At 37.2% G+C, this 27,404-nt stretch overlaps 1 protein-coding gene across 1 annotated transcript; it reads left to right on the top strand.

The window, feature by feature from the left end:
* Positions 1–2,093: 2,093 nt before the first annotated feature.
* On the top strand, positions 2,094–24,781 carry LOC119796403 (protein-glutamine gamma-glutamyltransferase 5-like). Its single transcript, XM_038304913.1, has 18 exons — positions 2,094–2,179; positions 4,213–4,401; positions 7,296–7,532; positions 7,620–7,738; positions 7,847–7,975; positions 8,132–8,312; positions 9,900–10,035; positions 10,193–10,296; positions 10,777–11,016; positions 11,160–11,183; positions 11,332–11,340; positions 11,681–11,722; positions 12,966–13,007; positions 13,305–13,349; positions 16,185–16,394; positions 16,521–16,681; positions 21,785–21,924; positions 24,138–24,781. Exons 1-18 carry the CDS (start codon positions 2,143–2,145, stop codon positions 24,292–24,294), a joined length of 2,202 nt encoding a protein of 733 aa, XP_038160841.1. The 5' UTR covers positions 2,094–2,142; the 3' UTR covers positions 24,295–24,781.
* Positions 24,782–27,404: the final 2,623 nt, after the last annotated feature.

Genomic DNA, 27,404 nt, shown 5'->3' with positions numbered 1-27,404 from the left:
ATGCATTCAGAAAACATTGGCTGGTTTCTAACATTCACAGGATCAGTTTTCTCTGTTGCCAAAGCTCTCAACCCTTTCCTAACTGTGGTGTTGCAAGAGATGACACAATTACTGTGACGTTATCTTCTGGCCTCTTCCACCAACCTATTCATGAATTCTCTGGAATCACATTCAGAATAAGTTTTCCCATCAGGAGAGATTTAATTAAATGCACTATTAATGTGTGTTTCATGAAGAAACGCAGCAATTTATGCAATGATATTTCACAAGAGGGCGTATCAGGACGACAATGCCCCGAGTACAAAGACACTCCAAGTGCCATCCTACTGCTTAATTCAGATATATCTCATTGATTTCATCAGTTCAGGTGTTTCAAAATGTGTCATGCCTTTTTAGGGGCACAACCCATGTTCTCGGCATTCATGATTATTATGTTCATCAGAATGAGGCGTCCCAGGAAAAGAAAACGTTTAAGTTCTCTGGATGTTGAGCTTCTTGTATGTCTTAGTCAGAAGCACACACCTCTAAATGCAGTATCTGTCATGCAGTTGAAGCATCTCACCACCTACTTTTAGACCTAAACTAACCTGTTATTTTGAGCTGTTCATATCCTTTGAGTGTTTCATATTTCGTCATGTTAGGGCTGCAGGCCTCTGGGCTGAATTTTCTTCCACTTTTTTTTTTTTGCATGCAAAGAAAATGTTTTGTCAATAATAAAGAAGCAAAACAAAATTCAACCCAAAAATGAAATCTTTGAGAATAGTTTTGTTGTTTTATTAGATTTTTATTTTCAAATTCTTAGTTTGTTTTACATATGGTATTCATTATTTTATTATTTTTTTTTTTATTTTTTTTTATTATTATTTACATTCTTTTTCTAACTCTGTTCAGTTTTATGTTTTTCAAGTCTTTTTTTTTTTATTTACTCTTTTTCAAATTGAATTTGCGAATTGAATTTATTTTTATTGCATTTAAAGGGAACAATAAAAGTGAATTTGCTCCTCATTCCAGAGGAGCAAATTCCTCATTCCACCCACAGAAGTTAAGAGAATCCTATTTATAAAATGCAATTTGAAAAGAATGCACTTTGTAAGTTCAAGCTGAGAGATATGAATATGAAAAATTAAACTTGAAAATATAAAATCTGTCTCAAAAAATGTGAACAAATGAAATGAAAAAAAGGTATCAAACATGAAAATTTTGTATGTTTAAATAAAATCTGAGAGAATTACAAAGTTACCCTATAAATCTTTCTTTTACAAAACTTTTAAAGTTTTTCAAAGTTTAAATTATTATTTAAATTATGAAATTTATTTCATTTTTTCTATTTAAATGTAATTTTTTTTATTTCATGTTTCAAAACATGTGCATTTAAGTTTAAACCTTTTAACCCCATAAAAACTTTAAAGACTGGAGAGTCAGTCAACAGCTATTAATCTGGCTTTTATGTAGGAGCAGAGTACAAATCATGTAGGGGACACAAGTATATGAAGACAGTGTTCTTATAACATCCATCCATCCATCCATCCATCCATCCATCCATCCGTTCATCCATCCGTCCAGGACAGGTTGCCAGTCTGTTGCAGGTTCTGATTAATTAAAATTATATATTTTCAGGCCTATAATACTAATCTTTAGCGGAGAACTAACTCTGTACCTCCTTCACAGGGAGCCATATTTTTTCTCCAATAACAGGGACGTTTGTAAGAGTTAAATGATAATGAATGGAGAGGATTTAAACCGGGGTCTTCCAACTTCCAGCATGAAAATAACTTCAAACATACAGCTACCACTGCAAAGAACAATCAAATCATGCTTGTGTTTCCGAATGGCCTAGCCAAAGTATAGAAGTAAATCCTGGTGAGTATCTGTAAAAGTGTTCTGGTATGAAGTGGTCTAACTCCTTATAATTACAACATAACACAAGTAAACTTGGGAACAATTATTGATCAGGGCTTCCTAAAAACATGGGCTTGTAAAGCCGCTGATTAGAGTCACCCTCCGGCCTTTTCCACCACGTCCCCTGCGTCTCACTCAATCTTTAAGGCGTGATCACTAGAAGCGTGAGGCAGGGAAGGGTTTATAAGGGGCAAGGTGGAGCATGCTTATCATTCCTCTGCTCACCTGTGACTCCTGCAGATCATGGACTACCAGCAACAAGTGAAACGCAACACCAGAGGTGAGTATCTAATGCAAAGCAGGCGTAACTCTAAGCTTTTATACTAAGCTGCTGTCATTCTATTATTTTCTTCTGTTTATTTTCTATTAGAATAGTTTTACTGGAATTCATTGAAGTATTTTTAAAATGTAGAAAGTTTCTCAATTTTTATTCCCCATCAACATTTAATTAATAAAGCTGAATGGAGGAAGTTAGTTTCTCATTTATTTTTATACATTTTCTTTTATCTGGTGCCGTAGGTGTTTGTGACAGAAGGTAAAACAAGTGTAACAGGGATAACATAGTGATTATGAATGCTGAGGTATTTTACCTTTCCAGTTTAGTGTCATGCACCATTCTTAGATTGACACACTGATTACTGAAAGTTAAACCTGACCTAAATCTGTCAGGCTTTAATAAGGGGTTTATAGGAAATATGTGTAAAAAATACACTTATAGTTTTTTGTCACTTCAGGTTTCTAAAATTGTGGAATCATAACTCATAAAAATTTGTGCCATAAAATCAATTATTTAAAAATATTCACTATACCCCAAACCCCTTAATCAATTTAAATATGAAATGCAAAAAAAATAAAACATTTGGCTGTTATTTCTTAAACATTAAGAATTAATTGCATAATTAGTTTTACTAAAGAAAATATTCAAATTTTTCAGAAAAGAGATCTATAAATCATTCTAGATCCAAATCATAAATGTCTAACAACTTTTCCTCATTAAAACAAATATGGTTTCCTTTCTATTTGGGTAAATCTTGAACTTTTTTTGTCTACAGTATTACTGCATCTATTGTTAACAATAAAATGGGTGTATGTATGTATATATATATATATATATTTTTTTTATTTTTATTTTTTTTTTTGGCCAGGATAATTTATACTTTACAAGCACTCAAATAACTGCGGCGGCATTTTTTTTTTTTTGTTGGAGGACGTATTCCTGTGTTCTTGCAGAGCATGCATAGGCCTTAATAGAGATTGGCAAAAATAATAAACAAATGAAGCAGAACCATCTCCACTTAGCATTGTGGCACAGTTAGCTTCTACAGAAACGTACAGAGGTAGCAGTTGGAAATTTCCAAAAGACCTTTGTGATTTCTATTAGATGTAGGCTGCGTGTTAAAAAGATCCAAACTGGTTCATTGAGACCAGATACAGCAAGACCCATATAATCCATTTTACCTATTTTACATCAGATTTAAATCAGACAAAAAAAAAGCAAGTATATACAAGTATATAAGTCTAATCTAGTATTGAAATGTCTACCCTTAATACGCCCCTTTTTTACATAGAGATTTTGTTTTTAATTCATGCTAAGTTTTAACTTGTGAGGTTAGCCATATGACCAAATAAAAAAGATTAGAATAATTACTTACTAGTTACCTTAAGGCTCTATAAGTTCTAAAGTAATTGTTTATTATTTGTTCAAATTTCAATATGGTCAATAAACCTATTTATGGTTTTATTCTTTCTTTTAGGCCATAGAATATAAAAAATGTGGTGATTAAGGCAAATAATTCAGGCTTCTTACTGAACATAGGTATGAAACTGATCAGTCTTATTAACTCCAAATATTTTTTTTGCATTAAATAATCTAATATATATCAGATGTAAATTATTACACGTTATGGTCTGAAATAGAAAACAGAGTAAATGCTGCCATTGCTATATGGAAGTTTGTAAGACACACACACACGCTCCTTTAACCCATGTGTGCATATTGATGCTGCTCCTTACTCATGCATGAAGAGCCCAATCCTGCAGAAATTACTTGCCAAGTACTTTGGCAAATAGTTGCTGACAGTTTCTTCGTTTTTTTTTCATAAATCTTGCTTATGTAATCCATTTCTACACATTCCCCCCATTCCTGTTTGTTTGCAATTATCCCAGATGTTACGTGGGAAAAAGACTGTGCTTACAAAAAGACTATGTTGTGCAAATCTGTTTTTGTGCAGACTAGATGAAACAAAAAAATACAGTTGGCAGTTCAAGCTGCATCATAATTGATGTTAAAAGGTTCAACATTCATTTTCACAGGTAAAGGCAACCTTCGTCTGAGGCTGGTGAACTTTGAACATAAAGAAAACCACATTTCACATGAGACCCAGGGGCTAAGTGAAAACCACCTGGTGGTACGACGTGGAAAACCCTTTAAACTGACTCTGATGTTTGGCGGGGGGACCTGGAACCCTCGCACTGCAAGGCTGCTGCTGCTGGTTCGATTAGGTATGTGTGACAGAACCAGGAGAATGGAAATCCCATTATAGCTTACCCTACTTATTAAAAGCACATTTTAAAGACATGTAAATGTATTTCATTTAGGATAATTGAAGTTCCTTTGAATTCAAATTAAAATCAACAATTTTTATAACAAGAAATTCTAAATATTCTAAAAACTTTCATTTCATTAAAGAAATAACATCAGACAGCATTGGACACCCAAAACACTTAAAAACTGCTGAGTTCTTGACTTGACATACTGGGTTAATTTACAGGCGACATGTTTAATTGGATTTAATTTCAATCCTTAATAATTTCAGATTATCAAGGAAACAATGCTGTAATCCACAATTAAGATTTAGTTCACAAACAACAGAATTTTGAAGATATCTATTCTTTTTTGGCCATTTTTTATTTTATTTTAAGAACTCTGCACCTAAATGTGCACCAGCACAGTTCCCTTCCCCCTGTGACATCATTACCCATATATGGTACGGATAAGCCATTTGTTGATGCTGGGCTCCCCATTTATTTTTTGTAAACTTATCTTCATCGAAGGTGCTTTCAAAATCTTTTCGGTATATTTATTTTTTAACACAAAAAGACTTTTAAATCAGTTTTTTATTTGGTATTTTAAAATGAATTTTATTATTTTACAGGTGCTGGTCATAAAATTAGAATATCATGAAAAAGTAGATTGATTTCAGTAATTCCATTTAAAAAGTGAAACTTGTATATTATATTCATACATTACATACAAACTCATATATTTCAGATGTTTATTTTGTTTAATTTTGATGATTACAAATGACAACAAATGAAAATCTCAAATTCATCATATCAGAAAATTAGAATATTACTGAAGACCAATAAAAACAAAGGATTTATAGAAATGTTGGCCAACTGAAAAGTATGAACATGAAAAGTATGAGCATGTACAGCACTCAGTATTTAGTTGGGCCTCCTTTGGCCTGTATTACTGCAGCAATGCGGCGTGGCATGGAGTCGATCAGTCTGTGGCACTGCTCAGGTGTTATGATAGCCCAGGTTGCTCTAATAGTGGCTTTTAGCTCTTCTGAATTGTTGGGTCTGGTGTATTGCATCTTCTTCTTCACAATACCCCATAGATTTTCTATGGGGTTAAGGTCAGGAGAGTTTGCTGGCCAATTAAGAACAGGGATACCATGGTCCTTCAACCAGGTACTGGTAGCTTTGGCACTGTGTGCAGGTGCCAAGTCCTGTTGGAAAATGAAATCTGCATCTCCAAAAAGTTGGTCAGCTGCAGGAAGCATGAAGTGCTCTAAAACTTCCTGGTATGTGGCTGCGTTGACCCTGGACCTCAGAAAACACAATGGACCAACACCAGCAGATGACATGGCACCCCAAACCATCACTGACTGTGGAAACTTTACACTGGACTTCAAGCAACGTGGATGAAGTGCCTCTCTTCTTTTCCTCCAGACTCTGGGACCTTGATTTCCAAAGGAAATGCAAAATTTACTTTCATCAGAGAACATGACTTTGGACCACTCACCAGCAGTCCAGTCCTGTTTCTCTTTAGCCCAGGCAAGACGCTTCTGACGCTGTCTGTGGTTCAAGAGTGGCTTGACACAAGGAATGCGACAGCAGAAACCCATGTCTTTCATACGTCTGTGTGTGGTGGTTCTTGAAGCACTCACTCCAGCTGCAGTCCACTCTTTGTGAATCTCCCCCACATTTTTGAATGGGTTTTGTTTCACAATCCTCTCCAGGGTGCGGTTATCTCTCTTGCTTGTACACTTTTTTCGACCACATCTTTTCCTTCCCTTCGCCTCTCTATTAATGTGCTTGGACACTGAGCTCTGTGAACAGCCAGCCTCTTTAGCGATGACCTTTTGTGTCTTGCCCTCCTTGTGCAAGGTGTCGATGGTCGTCTTTTGGACAACTGTCAAGTCAGCAGTCTTCCCCATGATTGTGTAGCCTATAGAACTAGACTGAAAGACCATTTAAAGGCTTTTGCAGGTGGTTTGAGTTAATTAGCTGATTAGAGTGTGGCACCAGGGGCCATCAATTTTGAACCTTTTCACAATATTCTAATTTTCTGATATGATGAATTTGAGATTTTCATTTGTTGTCATTTGTAATCATCAAAATTAAACCAAATAAACATCTGAAATATATGAGTTTGTATGTAATGTATGAATATAATATACAAGTTTCACTTTTTAAATGGAATTACTGAAATCAATCTACTTTTTCATGATATTCTAATTTTATGACCAGCACCTGTATGGTTTCACTTACTGGTTTCTTGTAAGAACATCCAGTTACCACCATTCTCTAATTTCTTCGTCCATCATGCAGACGAGGATAATGTGTTTCAAATTGGAGGCTCTGAAAAATAATAAACCTGCTTTTTGTCTTCAACCAGTGTTCAGACAGCATAAGCCCAGAAAATACCACAAATTTTTTTTGTATAGATTGGGTTGGACCTGGGCTGCTGAGTGGTGCAGTGGGTAGCGCTGCTGCCTTGCAGCAACAAGGTTCTGGGTTTGATTCCTGGGGTCTTTCTGCATGCATTTTGCATGTTCTCCCTGTGCATGGGTGGGTTCTCTCCGGGTACTCCGGCTTCCTCCCACAGTCTAAAAATGTGACTTTTAGGTTAATTGACCTCTCTTAATTCTCCTTAAGCGTGATCGGTTGTTATTTTGTTTCTGTGATGGACTGGCGACCTGGCGATACCGCCTCTCTCCCGTAGACAGCATGAGATAGGCACCAGCACCCCTCTTGGGATAAGCGTGATGGAGGGGTTACTCATACCAGGAATGAAAAACAATTTGTTAAATATAGCTTAGTGCCTTTATTTAAGATTTGAATGAAATGTGATTCAACACATTGTTACAGTGTTTTTCTGTGTGCAGGGAATCTGGCACAGGAGATCCCAGTTTTTTTCTCAGAGCAATGTTCAGACCTCCAGAGATGGTCGGCCGCAATTCATCCAGGAGAAAGCCGCTCTCAGTCAGTCACCGTCAACATCTGCTCGCCTGTTCTGTCCTCGGTGGGTGTCTATCAGCTCGTGGTCCAAATAGAGACAATGCAGAACAAACAGACATACGCAGTGGGAACCTTTATCCTGCTCTGTAACCCTTGGCATCAAGGTGAGTCTATGTTGTTTTTTTAACTGCCAGCTTTGTTTTTATTTCATTAAATATACTAATTGCAACCTCCCTTAAATCCTACCTCAGATGATCCGGTATACATGCCAATGAAAGAGCAGATAGAGGAGTATGTCAAGAGCGATTATGGGTGGGTGTATTTTGGCTCCTCAGCAAATGTTCAGAGTCGGCCCTGGTTATTTGGTCAGGTGGGGAGCAAACACAACAGAACCTCTATAAAATAACAAAATTCATCGATATATACTTACAGAAAAAATTTTTTTTTCTCTTTTTTTATTTGCTTTGGTTCTGAGCAGTATGAGTCTGGAGTCCTGGAAGCATGTCTGACACTACTGCAAGTCAGCCCACAGCACCAACGTGACAGCAACAAGGACTACATCTTAAGAACAGACCCTGTTTACCTCTCGTTGGTCATCTGTGCCATGGTAGTTGCTAAAGCAAGGACGTGATCAGAAACAATACATAGAATCTGACAGAATCTGTATCTCTTTTTTATAACCAAATATGACCTATGCAGAAATTCCAACAAGTTGCTTTGAAGCTTTACAGTAAGTAAGGTAATGTGTGTCTTCCTGTCAAAGATCAACTCCGAAGGTGATGATCAGGGAATTCTGCTTGGAAAGTGGGAGAATGACTACAGTGATGGTGTCAAGCCAACTGATTGGACCGGCAGTGCTGATATCCTCCAGCAATGGCTTTCATCCAAATTCAAACCTGTGCGCTACGGGCAGTGCTGGGTCTTTGCATCAGTCCTCTGCACAGGTACTTCTGGAATCATCACTATCAGTTTCCTGAAATCCGAACATTTCTTGTCAGCCTTGTAGCGGAAGGCTTCTTGAAAAAAGGGAAAATACCATCAAGGCATCATTAGATGTGTCTATGCTGACAAGATCAGGAACCAGAGGAGGCATCCTGATCAAATGCCTGCATCCACACAACTGTCTGAAGCCCTGAGTCTGCTTTAATTTCCCCAGAATGAAGAAGCTCCTTACCTTAAGGTCAAGGGTGTGTTTACACTGAGCACTAACAGAGCAAATGGAGTGAGGGGTTTACATGGTATCCTTATGTAAAGCCATAATCAAGAGAGAATTAAGAGTTGGTGTTGCAAAGGATGTTTTACGAGCAATGTGAATGGTGCAAACTGGGTGAATATGGCGAACCGCCATTTTGCTGTTGTTCAACAATTTGAGTCACATAAACCTATCAGGGAAAGGATTTGGGTGTGATGTCCCATAAAGGAGCACATCAGAGAAAAAAATTATTTCAAAAACCCGCCAGCATCTCTGAAAGATCCTGTTTGGCTTTCCACATTAACTACGTACATTCCAGTGACTTGCCCAGTAAAATCAAGGTTGAGCTGAACAGACAAGAAGAATTGGACAGAGGCTCTTCCTGTTCTATGACATGCTGAAGTGAGCTGGGCAAAATATCGCTGATGGTGTGTTTGCCTAAACGCAAACACGAAAATTAGATTTGTTTGTATTTGATGTGAACGCACCTTCAGCCAAAGCTGCCCGAAGCTGAAAGCATTTGGGATCTTGCTTAGGGAATGTCGAGGATCCAGACAGAGCTGCAAATGGAGACCTTTGCTTAATGGCTTGATTTTGTCTCCAGTACATCATACTGTAGGAATGAATAATCTACTTCTACCTCTACACAAAGATACCGACTTCAATGTTTTCAAAAAGAAGCAAAACTAGACCCCCAAGTGTCACCCATCCCAACTATTTTAAACTTATATATATTGTGGCCAGCATTTTCCAGAGCTACTAAAACCTATGTGGGTGGAACACAGCATTTCTATAATAGTAAAGAACTGGTCATTTTCCAGCTGTAAGACTGAGAATTGATTGATTGACTTAATTGGGGCGACAGTGGCGTCGGGTGTAGGAGTTTACCCTGAAATCAATGGATTGATGGTTCAAGCCCTGGCTCAGGCTTTCAGTGTTGGGTACTTGAGCAAGACACTTCACCTGCATTGTCTATTGATGGTGGTCAGAGGGCCCGGTGCTGCCGGTGTATGGCAGCCTCGCTTCTGTCAGTGAGCCCCAAGCAGCTGTGGCAACAATGTTTCCCAAAGTGAGTGTGTGTGTGAATGACTGAATGTAGTGTAAAGTGCTTTGGTCAAAACTCCTGACTTGAAAAAGCACTATATAGGTACAGGCCATTTAATTTATCTCACAGTGGAGAAATGGTGATCCTCTCAATGACTGGGTTAATCTTTTACAACCATAATTTATAAAACTGGGGAACAATTCTTCTTTTGCACGCAGTCTTTATGTTAAATGCAAAATATTTTGTTATATTCTAGTGAAATCAGAGCCACAAAACATTTTTTTTTTTTTACAGTTATGAGAGTTCTTGGGATTCCCTCCAGGGTGGTGACAGTTTTCGATGCAGCCCATGACACTGATGCCAACACCACCATTGAGGAATACTACACAACCACTGGGGAGAAACTTGGCCGGTCTAGGGACAGCATTTGGTAGGTGTACCCTTAGAAATCACAAAGGTAAGATAGGGTTGTTGTTTTTTTCTTGAATCACAGCTATATTTTGTTGTTGCACAATGTGAAGAAAATTTGCTTTAAACACTGCATGCAATTTTAGTTTTAGAGTTTGCGCACATGTGTTTATCTACAGGAACTTCCATGTCTGGGTGGAGTGCTGGATGAGGAGATCAGACCTCAGTCCAGGGTTCGATGGTTGGCAGGTGGTGGATCCAACACCCCAAGAGCTGAGCAGAGGTAGAGTGGTTCTAAGGTTATTTTTTGGTTCGATCTTGATACATGTTTCCTAAATGCTCCCAAAAACAAGTTACAGTAGCAACCATTCAAAATGGCCCTTCACAGTCAAACGGCAGCCGAATGGCAGCCCACTTCCCTCCAAATTAAAGCCTCTGGAGTGACACCCTCTTACATATTGTTTTACTCTGACTCCACCGTTTCACTGAATTACAGGCTCTGACCAGGAGATGATGCTTCTCTTTAGATCTTAATGTCCTCAAATCATGACAGAAAGAATATTTCAGTAAAAAGATTTATGTTTAAAAGGATTTGTAGCGGACCAGCCAAGGCCCAGTCAAAAAAAGTGGGGAAATTTTAAATGGCTACTGCTGTTACTGGATTTACCTTAAATAGTATGGCATGCCTCTTGAAAGAACACTTCTATCAGTGGGGTCAAAGGGAAGACTTAAAACTGTAAAATGTTGTGATCTGGTCTCATAGGGGTTTACCGCTGCGGCCCCTGCCCGGTTGCTGCCATCCGGGAACACTGCCTCCTAGTGCCATATGACACTCCCTTCCTCTACGCCTCTGTCGATGGGGACGTGCGTCGTGTGATTGTGGATAATGGACATGTGGTTGGAGAAACATTGGACTCTAAGGCTGTGGGACGGCTTATATGCACGAAAAGCGTAGGATCGAGCTGTCTAAGCAATCTGACACATTCTTATAAGGGCTTGAAAAGTAAGAAAGCTTCAATAACACTTTTTAGTTTTTGCTTTTCAAAAAATGTAGCTGAGACAGAAATAAATCAAACTGAAAGGCTTACTGTGTTTTTCTCTTCATCCATTTGAAAAAACACTTTTTCTTTCTTTTTCTTTTTGCAGAAGTGTATAGGCATGATCTACGAGGTATTAAAACCAATATGTTTTTCTCATAATAGGAATCGTAATTTATTAAGGCCTAACATGCATTAATTTAAATTGACAATTTGAATGTCTTTGTTTTCATCTTCTGCTTTTGCATTGTGCAAAATCTTCTCCTCATCCTCATCTGCAGACAAAATGGGTAGGATAATATTTATTAACATTCCAACTAAGCCTTCTGTCTAAAGTGTTTATAAAATCAAACCTACAGCTATTTTCTTAAACTGGCTGCATTGATACTTTGTTGTTAATCAAGTTATTGATTAATTAAGTTAAACGAGTCACAACCTGTTATTTTAGATATAACGTTATTCTGAAAATGTCTTAAATGAAAAGAACATTAGAGAGATCAGACATGCAGAAAAAAAAAACTTTTGATGATCTTTTCCTTTTCGGCTTTTGAATTTTACTTGGTAATCAATAATTTGTCTTTGTCTGAATCTGCATTAGTAAGCTCAAACTCTTTGAACTTCTCTTTCCAGAATGCAGGACTTTCTCCCAGTTTTCTTCAGATGTTCATGTTGGTAAGAATCTAGAAATACAATCATGCCACTCATACTGTAAAATACCTACACTGGTTATAATATTTTCCAGGAAATTTGTATCACTCCAAGTTAAAAACATTAGATTTAATTCCTTGAAGTTATAAAAAACTTTTCATGAATCATTTTAATACAGTTTAATAGTTTTTTATCTTGAGATTTTGCATTCAAAGGGTTTCTCTGAGTTATTAAATGCATCAAAACCAAGAACAGACATTTGGCCTTTTAATACATGAACAGACATCATCCAGGTTTGATACTCCAGAATTGCATTCACTAAAAATCTGCTTTGCTTCAATGCATAAATTGGTGTAATCCTCTAATTTCCAAAATGTCTGTTGGAGTCAAAAAAGAAAATTGGGAAAGAATCCCCATCAGCCGGCCAGTCTCCTAAACTGAAAGGGTGTTTTTTTTTTTTTTTTTTTTAGTGTCAATAAACATCAATTCCTAAGCTTCAGAAATATTATGGTGATGTATCTAATTGTCATTAAGCTAATAAGCATGGCTAAAGTAGTGCTGGACTAAAGACCTCTGGTGTTTTATTCTGTTATCTTTAAAATTGTAATTCTCTCTTTGATAAAAGAAAATGAAACCTAACTGAAGGTGTAAATGCCTTACTTTGCTGTATCTTCCTTACACTTTCTACTTTACATGACTTTATTCTACTCCATCTTTGCAGCAGCTCAATAACAATTATAATAATAAATAATTATAATAATAATTATACATTTTATTTATTATTACTTTACATTTCAATTAAATGTCAAAGTGCTACAATAACAGAGGGGTAAAAAAGCCCCTAGGTTATAACAAAAACAACAAATAATGAAAGCAAAGAAAAAATGAATAGAAGAAAATACATTTTTTTTTTCAAGTTCATCAACTATGTACATCAGAGTTCCAATAGACACGTCTTAAGCCTTGGGTAAAAATGTTAAAACATACAAAGTTGAATTACTCTGCTTTTAAATTTGATGTACTATTCTTTTCTTATACAATACTACTGTTGATCTGATAAATACATCATTTGCCTTACCTAGATAATATCTGGGCTTTCTGTAGAGATTTTTCTTGATAGTAATACCTTCAAATCCTGTGAAGAAAAGAAGCCTGTTTTACATTTATCTGTCAGGTTTTGTTGTCTTAGTTTAACAAGAGATGCTGGCTATGGCATCTGCAGGGATCTAATCTCTTTTTAATCCCTTTCCCCCCTTTTTTTTTACAGTATCGTCTTCGCCCCAAATCACTGAATGTGGCCTTACTGCAGGTGATATGATTGACAAAACTTAAAATAATATTCAAGCTGTCATACTGTTAAATAACTTCATTAGAATGTTTTCCAATACAATCTATTCAAAGTCAAAAAGCTTCAGCCTTTAACTTTGTTTATTTTATTTAAACAAATCTAAGTTTCTAGGGGACAGGATGGTCAGAATGTATGCAGCATGCAAATGTATAATGTTTTAAATTATAAATTAAATTGATAATCCATGTTAAATAAATACCTTATTAAGCAATTCTGAAGGCATGAACAATCCATTTTAGAGAATACGTTTTTTTACAGAACCCAGGTTGACTTGCTCTGCCTTTGCTGCGGACGATCATAGAGGTAAGCGAAGATCTATTTAGCAAACTGTAATATGTGTTTACTTAAAACTGGATAAGGGCTGAATAACTTTATGAAAACATACAATACTGTTGGTGTATGACCAGATAAAGAAGCGGTGTCAATATGTTTTTATTGTCATCACTTGATCTCTAATAATCAATATTCTATCCTGCTTTTAGTGAAAAAAAAGTATTATTTTCATCTGAACTGTAGGGTTTCGTAGCAAAAATAGCTTTTGTCCAATATTTTCTGTTCATTTAAATTTAGTTAATTTCTATAGAGCCAATTCACAACATGTTATCTAAAGGCACTTTACAATCCAACCAGATCATACAGTCAAATTGATTCAAAGTTTTCTATCTAAAGAAAACTAGTTGATTGCATCAAATCGTTGACTTGAATGCAATCCCTCACACAAAACATGCTTGTAGCGACAGTGGAGAGGAAAAACTCCCTTTTAACAGGAAGAAACCTCCAGCAGAACCATGCTCAGTGTGAGCGGCCATCTGCCGAGGACGACTGGGGTTCAAGGAGACAGAAGAAGAGATACAAAAGAAAACTGTAAAAGGCGGAAACCCACAGCCAGGCAGACGAGCACCGAGCCAACTCCCATGTCAGAGGATGAAGAGAGCACATCCAGCCAGTCACAGTCAGAGAAACAGGACTAACTGAAAAAACAGGCCGATCTCGAACATCTATAAACAAAGGTGTTGATGGAAGCAGCACAGCTGATATTTCTCTCCAGGATGGTGTCACAACCAAACAGGAACAGACGAGGCGAAGCTACTATGAGAAAAAGCAGAGAGAGCAGAACGTTAGAGATTGAACTAACAGATTCTACAGAGTGGGAGAATAGAGATAGAATGAAGCAGAATGATGAAATAGGGGTCCATATGTCCTCCAGAAGTCTAAGTCTATAGCAACATAACTATAGAGATAGCTCAGGGTAACCTGAGCCGTTCTAACTATAAGCTTAATCAAAAAGGACATTTTTTAGCCTACTGTTAAAATTAGACAGGGTGTCTGCTTCACAGACTAAAACTGGTAGTTGGTTCCACCGGAGAGGAGCCTGATAACTAAAAGGCTGTTGCATGATTCAAACAGCTTTACTTTCTCATTATAGCTTCACCTTGAAAATAGATGATGGACAAAGGTGCAAATGAAGCAGAAAAAGATCAGGTACTATTTGTGTAAGTCTGATGGCCTAATTTACAGAAATAATCAGTCTAGAAACTTCTGTTTTTATCGTTGTAACTGTACAGTTCAAATGCATTTACATTTACAAGGTTGAGGCTATCATATTGTTGATTAAATATTAAAACTTTAAAAAAAATTCTGTATATGATATCAAAAGTTAATTAAAAAGAAAATGAAAAAGGAAGCAAATTGAAGTAATCAGTAAAATTACATTGATGAGCCCAAATGTATTTGATACAATTCTGTTTAAGGAGAAGAACAAGGAATTCAGAGAAATTGTGCTTTAATTAAATACAAAGACAACAATTCAAAGTTACACGCTGAATGTATGTGCATGTAATATTCTCTCCCTCTCCTGTCTGTGATTGCACATAAGTCTCCTTGCCGCCACAACCACAGAAATTTTTGCCTTAAAGGAATAGTACACCCAAAACATGATTAGCCTTCATTTTCTACTCACCCCCATGCTGAACAACACTCTGGAGTACTTTTTTGATATCTCAAATGCATCTGGAGATCTGGGAGGCTTCTTGCTGTCTGCTGACATTCAAATAATGGAGTCCACAAAAAACGTTTCAATATTCCTCCATACTGCTCGTCCAATGTATTCCAAGTTTCCTGAGTGGGTAGCATCCAGAATTTACTCGAAACGAAGTCATTTAGAATGTTTTTAGAGCATAAACAGTAGTGTATAGGATTTCCTGAAAGCGCGCACATGCGCGATCACGACGCTACGGAAGCCGGCAGACCAAACCAGCGCATTCAGCTCGGCAAAGAACTCATGCTCTTCCTCAACACTGAAGTCCTCAGACATTTTTCTTTTGTTGTTTCTTTCTTTGCACAGGTAAACAGCACATTTCTTCTTCTACGCTTGCATTATCGGCAGAGCAGTCGCTGAATGCGCACTTTCATCTGGTTTGGTCTGCCGGCTTCCGTAGCGTCGTGAACGCGCATGTGCGCGCTTTCAGGAAATCCTTTACACTACTGTTTATGCTCTAAAAACATTCTAAATGACTTCGTTTCGAGTAAATTCTGGATGCTACCCACTCAGGACACTTGGAATACATTGGACGAGCAGTATGGAGGAATATTGACACGTTTTTTGTGGACTTTTATGGACCTTTCTGTCTCGGTCACCATAGACCTCCATTATTTGAATGTCAGCAGACAGCAAGAAGCCTCCCAGATCTCCAGATGCATTTGAGATATCAAAAAAGTATTCCAGGGTGTTGTTCAGCATGGGGGTGAGTAGAAAATGAAGGCTAATCATGTTTTGGGTGTACTATTCCTTTCAAGTTTTTTCCTTTTGAGATTTTTTTTTTTTTTACCACTTTCAGTCATTGACAAAGAAACTGCAGTCTGTTAGATAAAATGCACTGAAGATTGTAAATACTTACACTTTTATATCCTCTCCCCAGCATTTTGCACCTTCTGATGATCCGCATATGTTTTGCATATTTATACACATTAAATCTTTGTACCTGCTCTTCTGCTCAGTTTAAAATCTCAGATCCTGTTTGCATCCAGTTAAGCTTTGCTCACAGGACACCATGTTAGCACCTCAGGGCTAAAGTCTTCAATGGAGACAATCTTCAAATGATTCCTTTGCTGAAACAACGCTTTGCTTTTTCTGTGGAGGAACGTCCCCTGATCTGGAAGTGTCCCTAAACATAGAGGGGTCCCCTGTGTTTGGAAAGAACATCTCCTTCTGTGTGAAAGTCACAAACAAGTCAAGCCAGATGAGAACCCTGAGGGAAAATTTCAGCACTCAGCTAAAAGAGTACAACAGAAACCCACAGCATAGCTTCTGGACAGCCCACAAAGAAATTTACATACAACCTTATAAAGGTAACTAAGTATAAAAACAATAATACTTAGTATTAGTAACAATACTTAGTATTATTAAAAACTATTTTTTAATTTGATCTTTTTTTTAATATGCTGTTCTTTGTACCGCATCTCCTTGCTCTTTAGATCTGACACTCTACCACACCCTCCACTACTCTGACTACGAGTCCACCTTGGCAGCTGATAGTGTTGTGAATGCAGCTGTGGTGTTGCAGGACCCAAGGACCAATGAAAGCATCATGTCTGCACAGGAATTCAGCATGAGCTGCGTGCCGATAGAAATGGAGGTAAAACGACATGCAACCCACTAAGAAAGCATCATGATTTAAAATAGTATCTATGTCTCCCTGCCTCACACCACAGCAACAGAAGTATCTCTACCTTTGTTTTCTGTTATGAGTTTGGAGACACAGAATTATGACTTTTATTAACATCATATCTCTTTATACTCATATTCCTTTATGAACCATAATAGCTTTTTTGAACGTGATATTGGTTCCGTTATTCCACCATTTCGTCTTGCTTTATGATCTACTCCAAATATACCAAACTTACAGTTTCTCTATGAGGTTATTGCTCTAAAAAACAGCTGATCTTTTTGTTAATAAGGATTAGAGAATTGTTTTTAGACATGCCTAACCTAAACTCAGTTTTATCTTCCAAAGCAGGTTTTTCTTAGTGTGGGAAGGACTGACTTTTTGCAGCATGCATGAATCGTTAAAGTACTAAAGGTTTATTCCAGATTTACTTAGTGTCTGGACAAGCATCTAAATTTCAGTTCATCCACACCAATGGAATAAATGCCCCTGCTGAAGTTTTCAAAGGTCCTAATTGTTTTGTATTTTGCTCTATTGCATGAACTGAAAAACAAAAAGGACATGGGTGGAGCTGGAGGGGGGCAGGACCCCCAGAAATCTTATCTCTCCCTGCCAGATAATTGACATGTACAGCTCCATATCACTCCTCTAAAGTACTTGTTGCTATGCAAAGGTGGGGTAAAAGTTGCTTAGTTACTTTTGCAGCAGAAAAAAATCCTTCTTGTCCTTTTTTTGTAAAGAAAAGAAGAAATATTTGTCTTAAAGCAATAAAATCTTAATAAACAGTTTCAAGAAATAAGAGAAAAATTCAAATTCTTGAAAAAAGAAACCCATTTAACTCATTACCTTTACAAGACATTTACTGTATGTCTTGTGAAGGTAATGTACTAGTTAACAATAATTTACAACATAAAAAGTGCAAACATCCAGCGTGCCCCACTGCTTGCCTTAGGGCTGGTGCAGTCTATGGGTCAGGGGCGTTGCTAGGCACAAAGCTTTACTGGGGCACTGGCCCCCTACTGCATATGCCCCTCCTTCCATACATAAATACAGACAAGCACACTGCCCAACCCTGATACATTCCTACCAAAATTACCAGTTGAGATATTAATGAGTATAAGAGCATATTTGTTTTAACAAACATGAACATTTTCAACATTGCAGCTATAAAAAATAAGACATCAACAACTTTGACAAATAAAAAGTTTCCTTATACACATTCTGAAGTAATCATTAATTCCTAGGTTACAGAGTTTTAGTTCGGGGGAAATTTTAACTCGTCCTGAGCTAAGTTTTCCTTTTATTTTTTTAACATTAAAGTGTACCTCATATTTATCATTTTTGCAAAGTGGTCAATCACTTGTGACTCAGCTTAGAAAGTTCTTCCTTTTCAACTGATAAAATAGCAAGATGATGGAGCCTGTCTTGTCCCATTGTGCACCTCGGCCAAGTGTGGAGCCTTCTCAACACACTGAAAGACCTTTCACAACTCCAGCTGTAGACTGGGATTGTGAGGGAGATCTGGATGACCTGCGTTAGTGTTGGGAATATGATGTTATCAAGCAAGTTGAAAACACACTGCATATCCTTGATAACAAGGCTTTCTTTTTTAACCAGGAAAAGCTCAAACCATTTTGAATTAAATTAATGTTTTTTTACTCCAAATTTGTGCTGGGGATGGTGGGACAACTTCACTTGTTTAGGACCATCATGCTTTCCCCCTAAGTCACTAATGTCCCCTTCTTGTTTGTGGAAGCTGGTTGTTGCATCCTCATCACCTTCATGGTCCTGTCTCTCCTGTCCTTCACCTGTCTCTTGCCTGTCAGTCTCGCCTCCTCCTCCCTTTCCTACTCCAGCACCTGCATTCTCATTCTCTACAGCAAACATAAAAAAAACGTAAATTTATAATTATGTAAATATCTATCATATTACTTATAACGTTCCTAATGTAACTGGTTACATTAAATCACTAATCCATAACGGGACCTTACCTCCCTCCCTCTCATCTTGTTTTACTGCTTCCCTGTCTCTGCTTCGTGTGAGGAATTTCCTGATATCCATCTACAAACCAATGCAGTAATTTTCAGTTAGTAGCCTATAAATCATCTGGTTTCACTGGGAAAATAATAAAATTGACAGGTAAGAAACATTACCAGAACTAAAAATGCGTCGTGGCCGCACAGTGTCCCATCCAACTCAGTTGAGAGCGGCGTGTTAATTTACCTGCAGTTCATGCAGTGACATGCGCTGACGTGGGGGCGCTAATACATCCTCAATTTGGAGTTAACAACACACTTGCTCCGCATTTGAGTAGAAATATACGTCTCCTCCCGTTAGAAATATCTAAATTGATGCATTAAAAAATGTAATACTGTTGCAAATATTCATGAGATTTATACTGGGGCACAGCTCATTTATACTGGGGCACGTGCCCCAGTAAATGGGGTCTGGCGACGCCGATGCTATGGGTGAAAGGCGGGATACACGTCAACAGGCCGCAGAGCAACAAAACAGTACATGCACACACCTAAGGACAATTTAAAGACCCAAATTAACATAACAATCATGTTTTCTGTGAGGAAGTTCGAGTTACCAGAGAAAACCAGGGCTGGGAATTGAACCTAGAACCCTCTTGCTTCAAGGAAACAGTGTTAATAAACTGCGCTACCATGCAGCCGCTAATGAATACATTTACTTTGAATTTAGGCATGAGTATTCATACAGCACACTTCAGTACAATTTAAAGTGGTTTACATGATTTAAAAGATACAATAAAAAAATAAAATAAAAAAAGCAAGTAAAATAAAAGCATTATAAAAACAGGTAGTAAAATAAATGACTGACCATAATCTTAAACTAATAATATCTCAGTGAACAGTTTAGCAAAGCCAACAGTAATTGTTTTTTTTTTAACTACAACCTAAAAGAACTCAGGCTTTCATTACTTTTAGTCCTCTGGGAGTTTGTTCAAATAAGTGGAGGATAGGAACTAAATGCTGCCTCTCCTTGTTTGGTTCTAGTTGTGGGTGGAGAGAGTACGCTAGAAGACCTGAGTGGTCTGGGAGGTTGAAATACTGACATCTGAAATCTGTTATGTATTGAGGTTCTGATCCATTCAGTGATTTCTAGACTGACAGGAGGATTTTAAAGTCTTTTCTCTGAACTACAGGGAGCCAGTGGAAGGACTTCAGAACTGGGCTGATGTGCTCTACTTTCTTAGTTCTAGTGAGAACACAGGCAGCAGCATTTTGGATCAGCTGCAGCTCTGATGGACTTTTAGGCAAACCTATGAAGACACTGTTGCAGTGTCCAATTCTACTAAAGATAAATGTATGAATGAATTTTCTAGATCTTGCTTGGACATTAGTCCTTTATTCCTGGAGATGTCATTAAGGCGATTAAAGACTGACTTAGTAACTGCCTATATGAGCCTCTGAAGGCTGAGGTCTGAGTCCATCATGGCGCCAAGATTTCAGCTATAATCAGCGGTTTTAAGCTCTAGTAGCTGAAACTGTGAGCCAACTGAAAACTATTTACCAAGTTTGTTTTCATTCAGTTGGTGAGAATTATACAATTACCCCAAAATAGATAAAGTTAATGGCATATTTATTTCAAAGTTATTGTTTTTCAACATACATTACATGTTGAGGAATTCAATGATTTGCTAAAATCAACTTTCTAGTCATAAAAACATCTTAAAATGCAGAAACAGGCAGTTCCACCACCTGTGTGATTCAACTATTCAATTAGCTGTCTCACAATGATTGGAATGAGGTTAGGTAAGAGAGGAGGGGAGAGAGAGTGATGAAGCGATGTCATAAAGGGGTCAGACACTCCTCTCAACTGAAACATTACAATGAGTAAAAGCGCAAAGTTGTCTTTTAAAAGTACAAAAAGAACAAGGCTCTCAGAAACAGAGCCTGACAGCTACTGCTGCTGTAAAAACTATGATGTCCACTCAAAGTCATTAAGTTTCCTCAAAAGCAAATCATTCTTGTTTGAGTCTTTGAGCCTCTTTCAGGATTGGTGCCCAGGAAGTACATGTTAATGAGCATTTTCTGTTTTAAATAGACTTATGTATTACAGACTGCATTTTAGAACTATTCCTCTAATTTTTCACCATAAATGTTTTTGCATTTTTAGCCAAATAATGATGCCCAAGGCCTATTAACTTATTAGAATAGAATAGAAAAGAATCCCTTTATTGTCCCACAAAGGGGAAATTCTGGTGTTTACAGCAGCAAAAAGATTATAGAAAAAATGGTCATACAAATGTGGACCTTAGAAAAATATAAAAGAATAACATACTAGTGAAGAGTTAAAGGTTTATTAGCTTCAGCTAACATATAGAAATCCAACGTTTAGGAGCTGAAATAACACTAATGAGAGGAGAATCAAAACACTTACATGGACTGCAGCACACTCTCCCTCTAGCCTCTTCCTAGCTATGCTGTTTGCAATGTTGGTTGTTTATTAACAAGATATGAACAATGTTATAACATATGAGATAAATGCTCATTTAAAAGTAAAGTAAATATCCATCCATCAATTTTCTGTCACGCTTATCCCAAGTGGGGTCGCAAGGGGTGCTGGTGCCTATCTCCAGCTGCCTATGGGCGAGAGGCGGGGTACACCCTGGACAGGGCGCCAGTCCATCGCAGTTTAACACAGATACAAACAGGAAAAACAACCATTTACACACAGAATCACAACGAAGTAGCCAATTAACCTAAAGGTCATGTTTTTGGAATGTAAGAGGAAGGCAGAGTTACAGGAGAGATCCCTGCATTATAAGGGAAAACATGCAAACTCCATGCAGAAAGATTCCACGCCGGGAATCGAACCCGGAACCTTCTTGCTGCACGGGAGCAGTGCTAGGGATACTTTTCTTATTTTTATTTTATATTTCCCAAACTGTAGCTGAGTCTTGTTCCATTATCAAAGCTTCTCTTGGTTTTTGTCCCTGAAAAACACATCCCTGGTTTCCTGTTGTACTGTTTAATTATCACATTCTGTCATAAAAAGACAAAACAACAAAAAACATCTATAACCAGATTTATAATTGTTTTACAGATTGCAGGTGGAGACTGTGTGGAAATGAATAAAGAGCAGACAGCGCATGTGACCTTCACCAATCAGCTTGATAAAGTGCTGAGTGGAGCTGTGCTGAGTGTGGAGGGATCCGGTTTGTTGCAGCAAAAACAGGAGACCAGGTTGGTCTACTTACAGTCAGTCATTAAGTTATAACCTGAAACAAACACAAGAAACATTCTTTGGCGACATTCCACTCATGACAAGCGTATTGTCAAAAGTCTTGTCTGAGCTGGTTTCTTCAATGAGCCAATCAGTTTGGGAATGTTGTCGGGTATGTTTCAAGTTTTTCTTGCAACAGGTGTACAAATCTAATCTTTCCTTTAAAGGAAAAAACAGACATGTTCACTTTCACCACTGTCACCGCTTCAAACTCACAAGACAAATTGCAAATTTTACTTACAGTTTGTCGAATAATGAAAAGTGCAGCAAAATGTCAACTTTCTTTTACCCACAAAGGCAACCTGAATAAGGCTGACTTTAGTTGCGCAATTCCTTAGAAGGTGTCAATTTCTATTTTACATGAACTTTTATTCAACTTGATTTGGCTGATAGCTAGTAAAATAGTTTGAACATCTGCATGTTCAAAATAAAGAAATGTGCAAAAGCGAATAAAAAAAGAAACAGCCAGTGATTGCACACTGGTTCATTTACATTCACTTCAATTTTAAATGCATAACTTATGCATCCTAAACAAAAGCATAGAAAGCAAAATGTGTAGCCCGTATATGAGTTTATTAAGGAAAATAAAAAAAAAAAATCATTTATTCAGTTAGGATAAGAAATATGGAGGCTTAACAAACTGGGTCCTTATGGAGGGATTTAGGAGCCGCTGTGTCGGAAACTAACATTTTATTATAAAGTCTTAAATTCTGCAAGAATTCACTTAAACACAATTTCTTCTCTGTTCTGATTTGTTTAGTTACACCAGTGTGCAAAGGCATATTCCCAATAAGTGGCCACAGTCTGTGTTCTATATAAATATAGCACTGCATCATATCATATGTCAAACCCCTGCAGGCATGGCAACCTGTTTGTTTTTCTGACATATACATTAGTTTTTAAAGGAGCCATTACCTGTTATTCTATGTAAAGAAGCCTTCTGAAATCATCTTTTTATTCAAGTTTAATCATTTTAAGAAAGATTTAAAACAGAACTCATTTGGCACCTTTTCATATTTTCCCCCCCAAGAGGATGCACACAGGAATTTAATTTATGTGTTTGTAATGTTAGGAACAACAGTTGCCAAGGTTTATTTATCACATAATAAAACCAAGTTGAATTTAAACTCCAGATTGTTCAGGGAATATTGACTGAGGCTAAACACCAGCACACGTTTTAACAAGAAAAAAAAGTCAGATTTACAGGTGATGACTTCTTTATTTTAACAACAGAAACTGAATAAAAAAAAAAAAAAAAAATTTTTTTTTTTTTGTGAAATATGAGGCAATAATTAGTGGAGATGCTTCCACTTTTATCCACCCATTCAATCATTCAAATGAAACATAGGTGTTAATTAGTGTTGATGTCAGGGAAAACACTGTGGGAAAAATCTGATTAGCCTGAGGCCTTCCAGATAAAAACTGAAGAAGCTTAAAAGTCTGGTAAGGGATTTATACAGTAAGAGCTCTAAAAAAATTAACTCACCTTTTCATTGTAAAGTATTTCAAATGGATGTGTCTGAAAAAGCATGCATCTTATCCAGGCCTGGAGGTCCAAGAAGGCAGGACACAAGCTCCTAAATAAAATCCTGTTACTGCACAGGAAAATTAAACTTTCCATTTTTACAAGCATAAAGAAAGCTTTGCTATCTAGAAAAAGCCATAAAAGTCATATATTCTAACACGTATTGGGGGCAAATCTGAGCATAACTGTACTCTTTAATAGGTTCATTCAAATCATTCCCCAACCTCACAGATTAAACATATATACACACAAATATTGAAAAACATATTTAAAAATGGTTCGACAACAGTAATGAAAGCTGATTGTAATTTATGATTCGCAATTTTGATATTTTTTTGTTTTATGGGTCTAGAATATAACAAAACATTTTCTTCATACATTTATTTTGGACCTGACAGGAATTTTTGCCTGTGTTCTTTTGTCGTATTGTGATATATTCTGTATTTTTCTGTTAAACAAGTGAGACAAAACACAGGTACAATATAATCCTGTTTTAGGCTGTGTGACAACAAACATTCTGAAGCCGGTACTGCTTGTTTTTGAGCTAAGCTATTGGATCTCTGGAGCGTTTCAGGGCTCCAGAGACAAACTCTGAGTCTGTGTTCCAGCAGAAATTGGAAGATTAAGTTTCTTCTCTCTATCCCACAGGGCGTGTCTCCTTCAGCCAGGCGAGAAGATAGAAAATAAAGTGTCCATCAAGGCCACTTCTCATGGCACTAAACTGCTGGTGGCTACTCTGTCACACAGCAACAACTCCATCACTGTTTCCAGGAGCTACCTCAGAATTTCTGTAAAGGCTGCATGATGCTGAATCATGACAGTAAACAAAGGACCACTTTAATCATGTGATTTCTGTTTTCCTATGGTAAACATACGCTGAAATGCAGTTGTATTAATTGTTTACATTTATATTTAAAGCTAGTATTTCTGTTGCTCTTTTCTGCATGACAAACTAGACAATAAACAGATGTTTGGAAAATGAAAAGCAAGGCACCATGATGCATAACTATGTCTAACAAAATACAATGCATCTCAAAACGTTATTTTTTTTTTATCATTATTTATTATTTTAGAAAGGAAACTGTTTTTATACCTCATTTAGTTTGAAACATAAAAGTTATAATGTACACTCAGAGGACAATGTTTCAATATAGATGCTTAAAATCCTTAAAACATCAGAAATATCAAATCACCTGTATAGATGTAGAGATAAGAAAGGATTAGGACCATTTCTAGGAAATAGGCTGCATCCAAATTGATCTAATTATATCCCCTAGCTGTGGTAACTAGCTTCACCTGATCAAGAAAAATGATCATGCGTAGAAAAGAAGGTCTAGAATGCTGAGCCGATTCTAGACTGCCTTTAGCCAGCACCGCCATAATACCACTGAATCATGGACATGGATGCTAGTCAAAGTGGACTATAGTCTAAGTGGGCTTTTATCGAATGATTTATCTTTATGATTGTGTAATCAATACATTAGAGGGAATGTGTTTAAAAACTCTAGAAATGTGTGTTTTATCTGAATTTTTATTTTTTCTTGTATTCTTCTTTTTATTCCTTTTTCCCATTGGTTGATTGGGAAATTAAAAGAATGTGATGAAATGCAGTTATTATGGGATGTTTTTGTTATCTAAGCTTATTTTAAATTTGTATATTTTTTTAAGAGTAGTGTCTGTGATTAGTGCTCCACTACCTGTGGAGTGAGCTAATGGTTAGAGTGATGGCATGCCGATCTCTAAGACTTGGGAATTTGATACTAAAGATTTTTCAATTGTTTATTGACAAGAACATGAATAACTTGAATAAATAGAAATGAAAGCAAACAAAAAAAGAATTTTTAAATGAATACCCCATTTTATATTATTGTTTGATTATTATTTGAGTGATAACTGTATCATTACATTAATAAATATTTTGTTTTAGCTGATAAAGTTGAATCAAAATCGGACAGAGGTCTATTTTATTGGTCTAGTGTAGCAAAGTTGGTTGCAGTTTAAGATATCAACACTAGGTGTCACTATACCCTAAAGTTTTAAGAATAGTGAAATTTCCACTTTACAAGCCTGACATATATAGCTATTATTGTAAAACTGTATTGTATCTCTAGATTGCAAAAAATGAAGAAAAAACAGAGAATGATGAGCAGCACAGGTCCAGTGAAAACAGAGGACTCAGCAGTCAAAGCTGTTTTAATCAATACAGCAGGCAGCCTATAGCCACTCAGCAATTTCATCAAGCTTGATACCCGTATATCAATGCATAGTTTAAGTACCATTATGAGACTTGATTAAAATCGATAAAACCTACATTTTTTTTATATATATATTGTGACAGGCTTCTCTGCGTGATGAGTAAGTGGTCTCTGTGAAGCCCTAAATTTAATTATTCAAGTCCTCTGTGCCACTTCGTGTGATTCCTCAACTTACTTATGCATGTATAATTAATGGTTTCCCTTTGACGTCCTTGATTGCACCGAGAAGCAGAGCAGCAAAACAAAAATACTAGTGGTGCTGCAGAAATGGGCTTTTCTATTAAGAATCTAAGGAGCTGGAGATTTTTGTTTTGATTTATTTTTGTCGTTCCTCGTTTTAACAGTTCAAAAACCAGGTATTTTGTCATATTTTCATATATATTTTGGTATTCAGAAACAGGCTATTCACATTTCTTTTTTAAATATGTTTAAAGACCTCAGAATGGTGCTGTGAAGCAGAACCTGCATCCTTCCTGTAAATGTTATGTATTCAAAGCAGAAGAAGAGAAAACATCTTCTTATGTACTTTAAAATCCAGGCAACCTGAGAGGCGCATAAAGATTTGTTGCTATGAGATCCCTTGTCCTGTTATGACTTTCAGACAGGGATTGCTTTAACTTAAAGGGTTCCTGGTCGCCATGTTTGCACCGAACAGCTTGTGATCTCACCTCAGTGGCGGAGAGATTGAGGCAGAGGCGTCGGCAGACGGGAGACGATAATCAGGCTCCACACTCACTGATTTTCAGACAAATTAAACGTCAGGGGAAAGCAGGGAGCGGGACCGCTGCGCTGCTTTGAAAAGCTGAGGCTATCATAAATTATTAATGGCTCCCCGTCACGGCCTCTTTCTCCTCATCCGTTGCTCCATCCCTCTTCTTTACCCAGCCCTCCCTTCAGGGTTCTTTTCTGTTTCTGTCAGTCTTTCTTCCTCTTCAAACACACCCACCTCCTTTCATCTCTTAACCCACCTCTAACTTTTTAAAAAACTTTTATTCCTTCTCTAGTGTTACCCGTCAGCCCAACTTTTCCTCACTTCTTCCCATCCGCTTTGTTTACTGTCAATATCCGTCTTTCCTTTCTCAATTAAATCCCCCTCCTCTGCCTCCTTTGTGACTTTGCTGAGTTTCGCCCCTCCCATCCATCTGCTCTTCATTACCGGTTCCCATGTTAATCTTGATCACTTTTCCTCTTCTCTTCACCCTCTTGTCATCCTTCCTTCCCTCTAACCGTCCCTTTCCATTCTTGAGTCTCAGTGGTCCTCCTCACTTGGCTTCTTGCTTCGTCCTCCGAGCTACATTTAATAGGTTTAAAAGGACACGTAATTTAGCATTGTGACAAGGACGGGTTAAATAAAATACATGTATACTTTTATTTCTATAAAAATCCATCATCATTTGACTACTGCTTTGAAGAAGCAGTGAGCTCTTAGGCCTCCTGCTTCTATGAATACTAAAAGGGTTTTCTCAAGGCTCAGAGACCAGGCAGTAGAAATCAACAACTGGAAATCTCAACTGAATCAGAACAGCACACCAGTCTCTGTTAACGGTCTCAACTAAGTGATCTATTCATCACTGTTTCCAAAGCAAGGCTACTTGTCTTGTGGAAAACTCAGTTCAGTACAATAATACCTCATTGCCATGGACCGTATCTCCCTCTGACA

The sequence above is a fragment of the Cyprinodon tularosa genome, unplaced genomic scaffold (assembly GCF_016077235.1).
Source record: "Cyprinodon tularosa strain WSP-4 unplaced genomic scaffold, ASM1607723v1 ctg547, whole genome shotgun sequence".
NCBI lineage: Eukaryota > Metazoa > Chordata > Actinopteri > Cyprinodontiformes > Cyprinodontidae > Cyprinodon > Cyprinodon tularosa.
This window is presented reverse-complemented; position numbering and strand designations above follow the sequence as displayed.

Bases quoted from the DNA above. Each gene is read 5' to 3' on its own strand.
- LOC119796403 (XM_038304913.1), top strand. From the start codon at position 2,143: ATGGACTACCAGCAACAAGTGAAACGCAACACCAGAG. The intron at 2,180-4,212 runs GTGAGTATCTAA...TCATTTTCACAG, and splicing joins AGTGAAACGCAACACCAGAG to GTAAAGGCAACCTTCGTCTG. The intron at 16,682-21,784 runs GTAAAACGACAT...ATTGTTTTACAG, and splicing joins GCGTGCCGATAGAAATGGAG to ATTGCAGGTGGAGACTGTGT.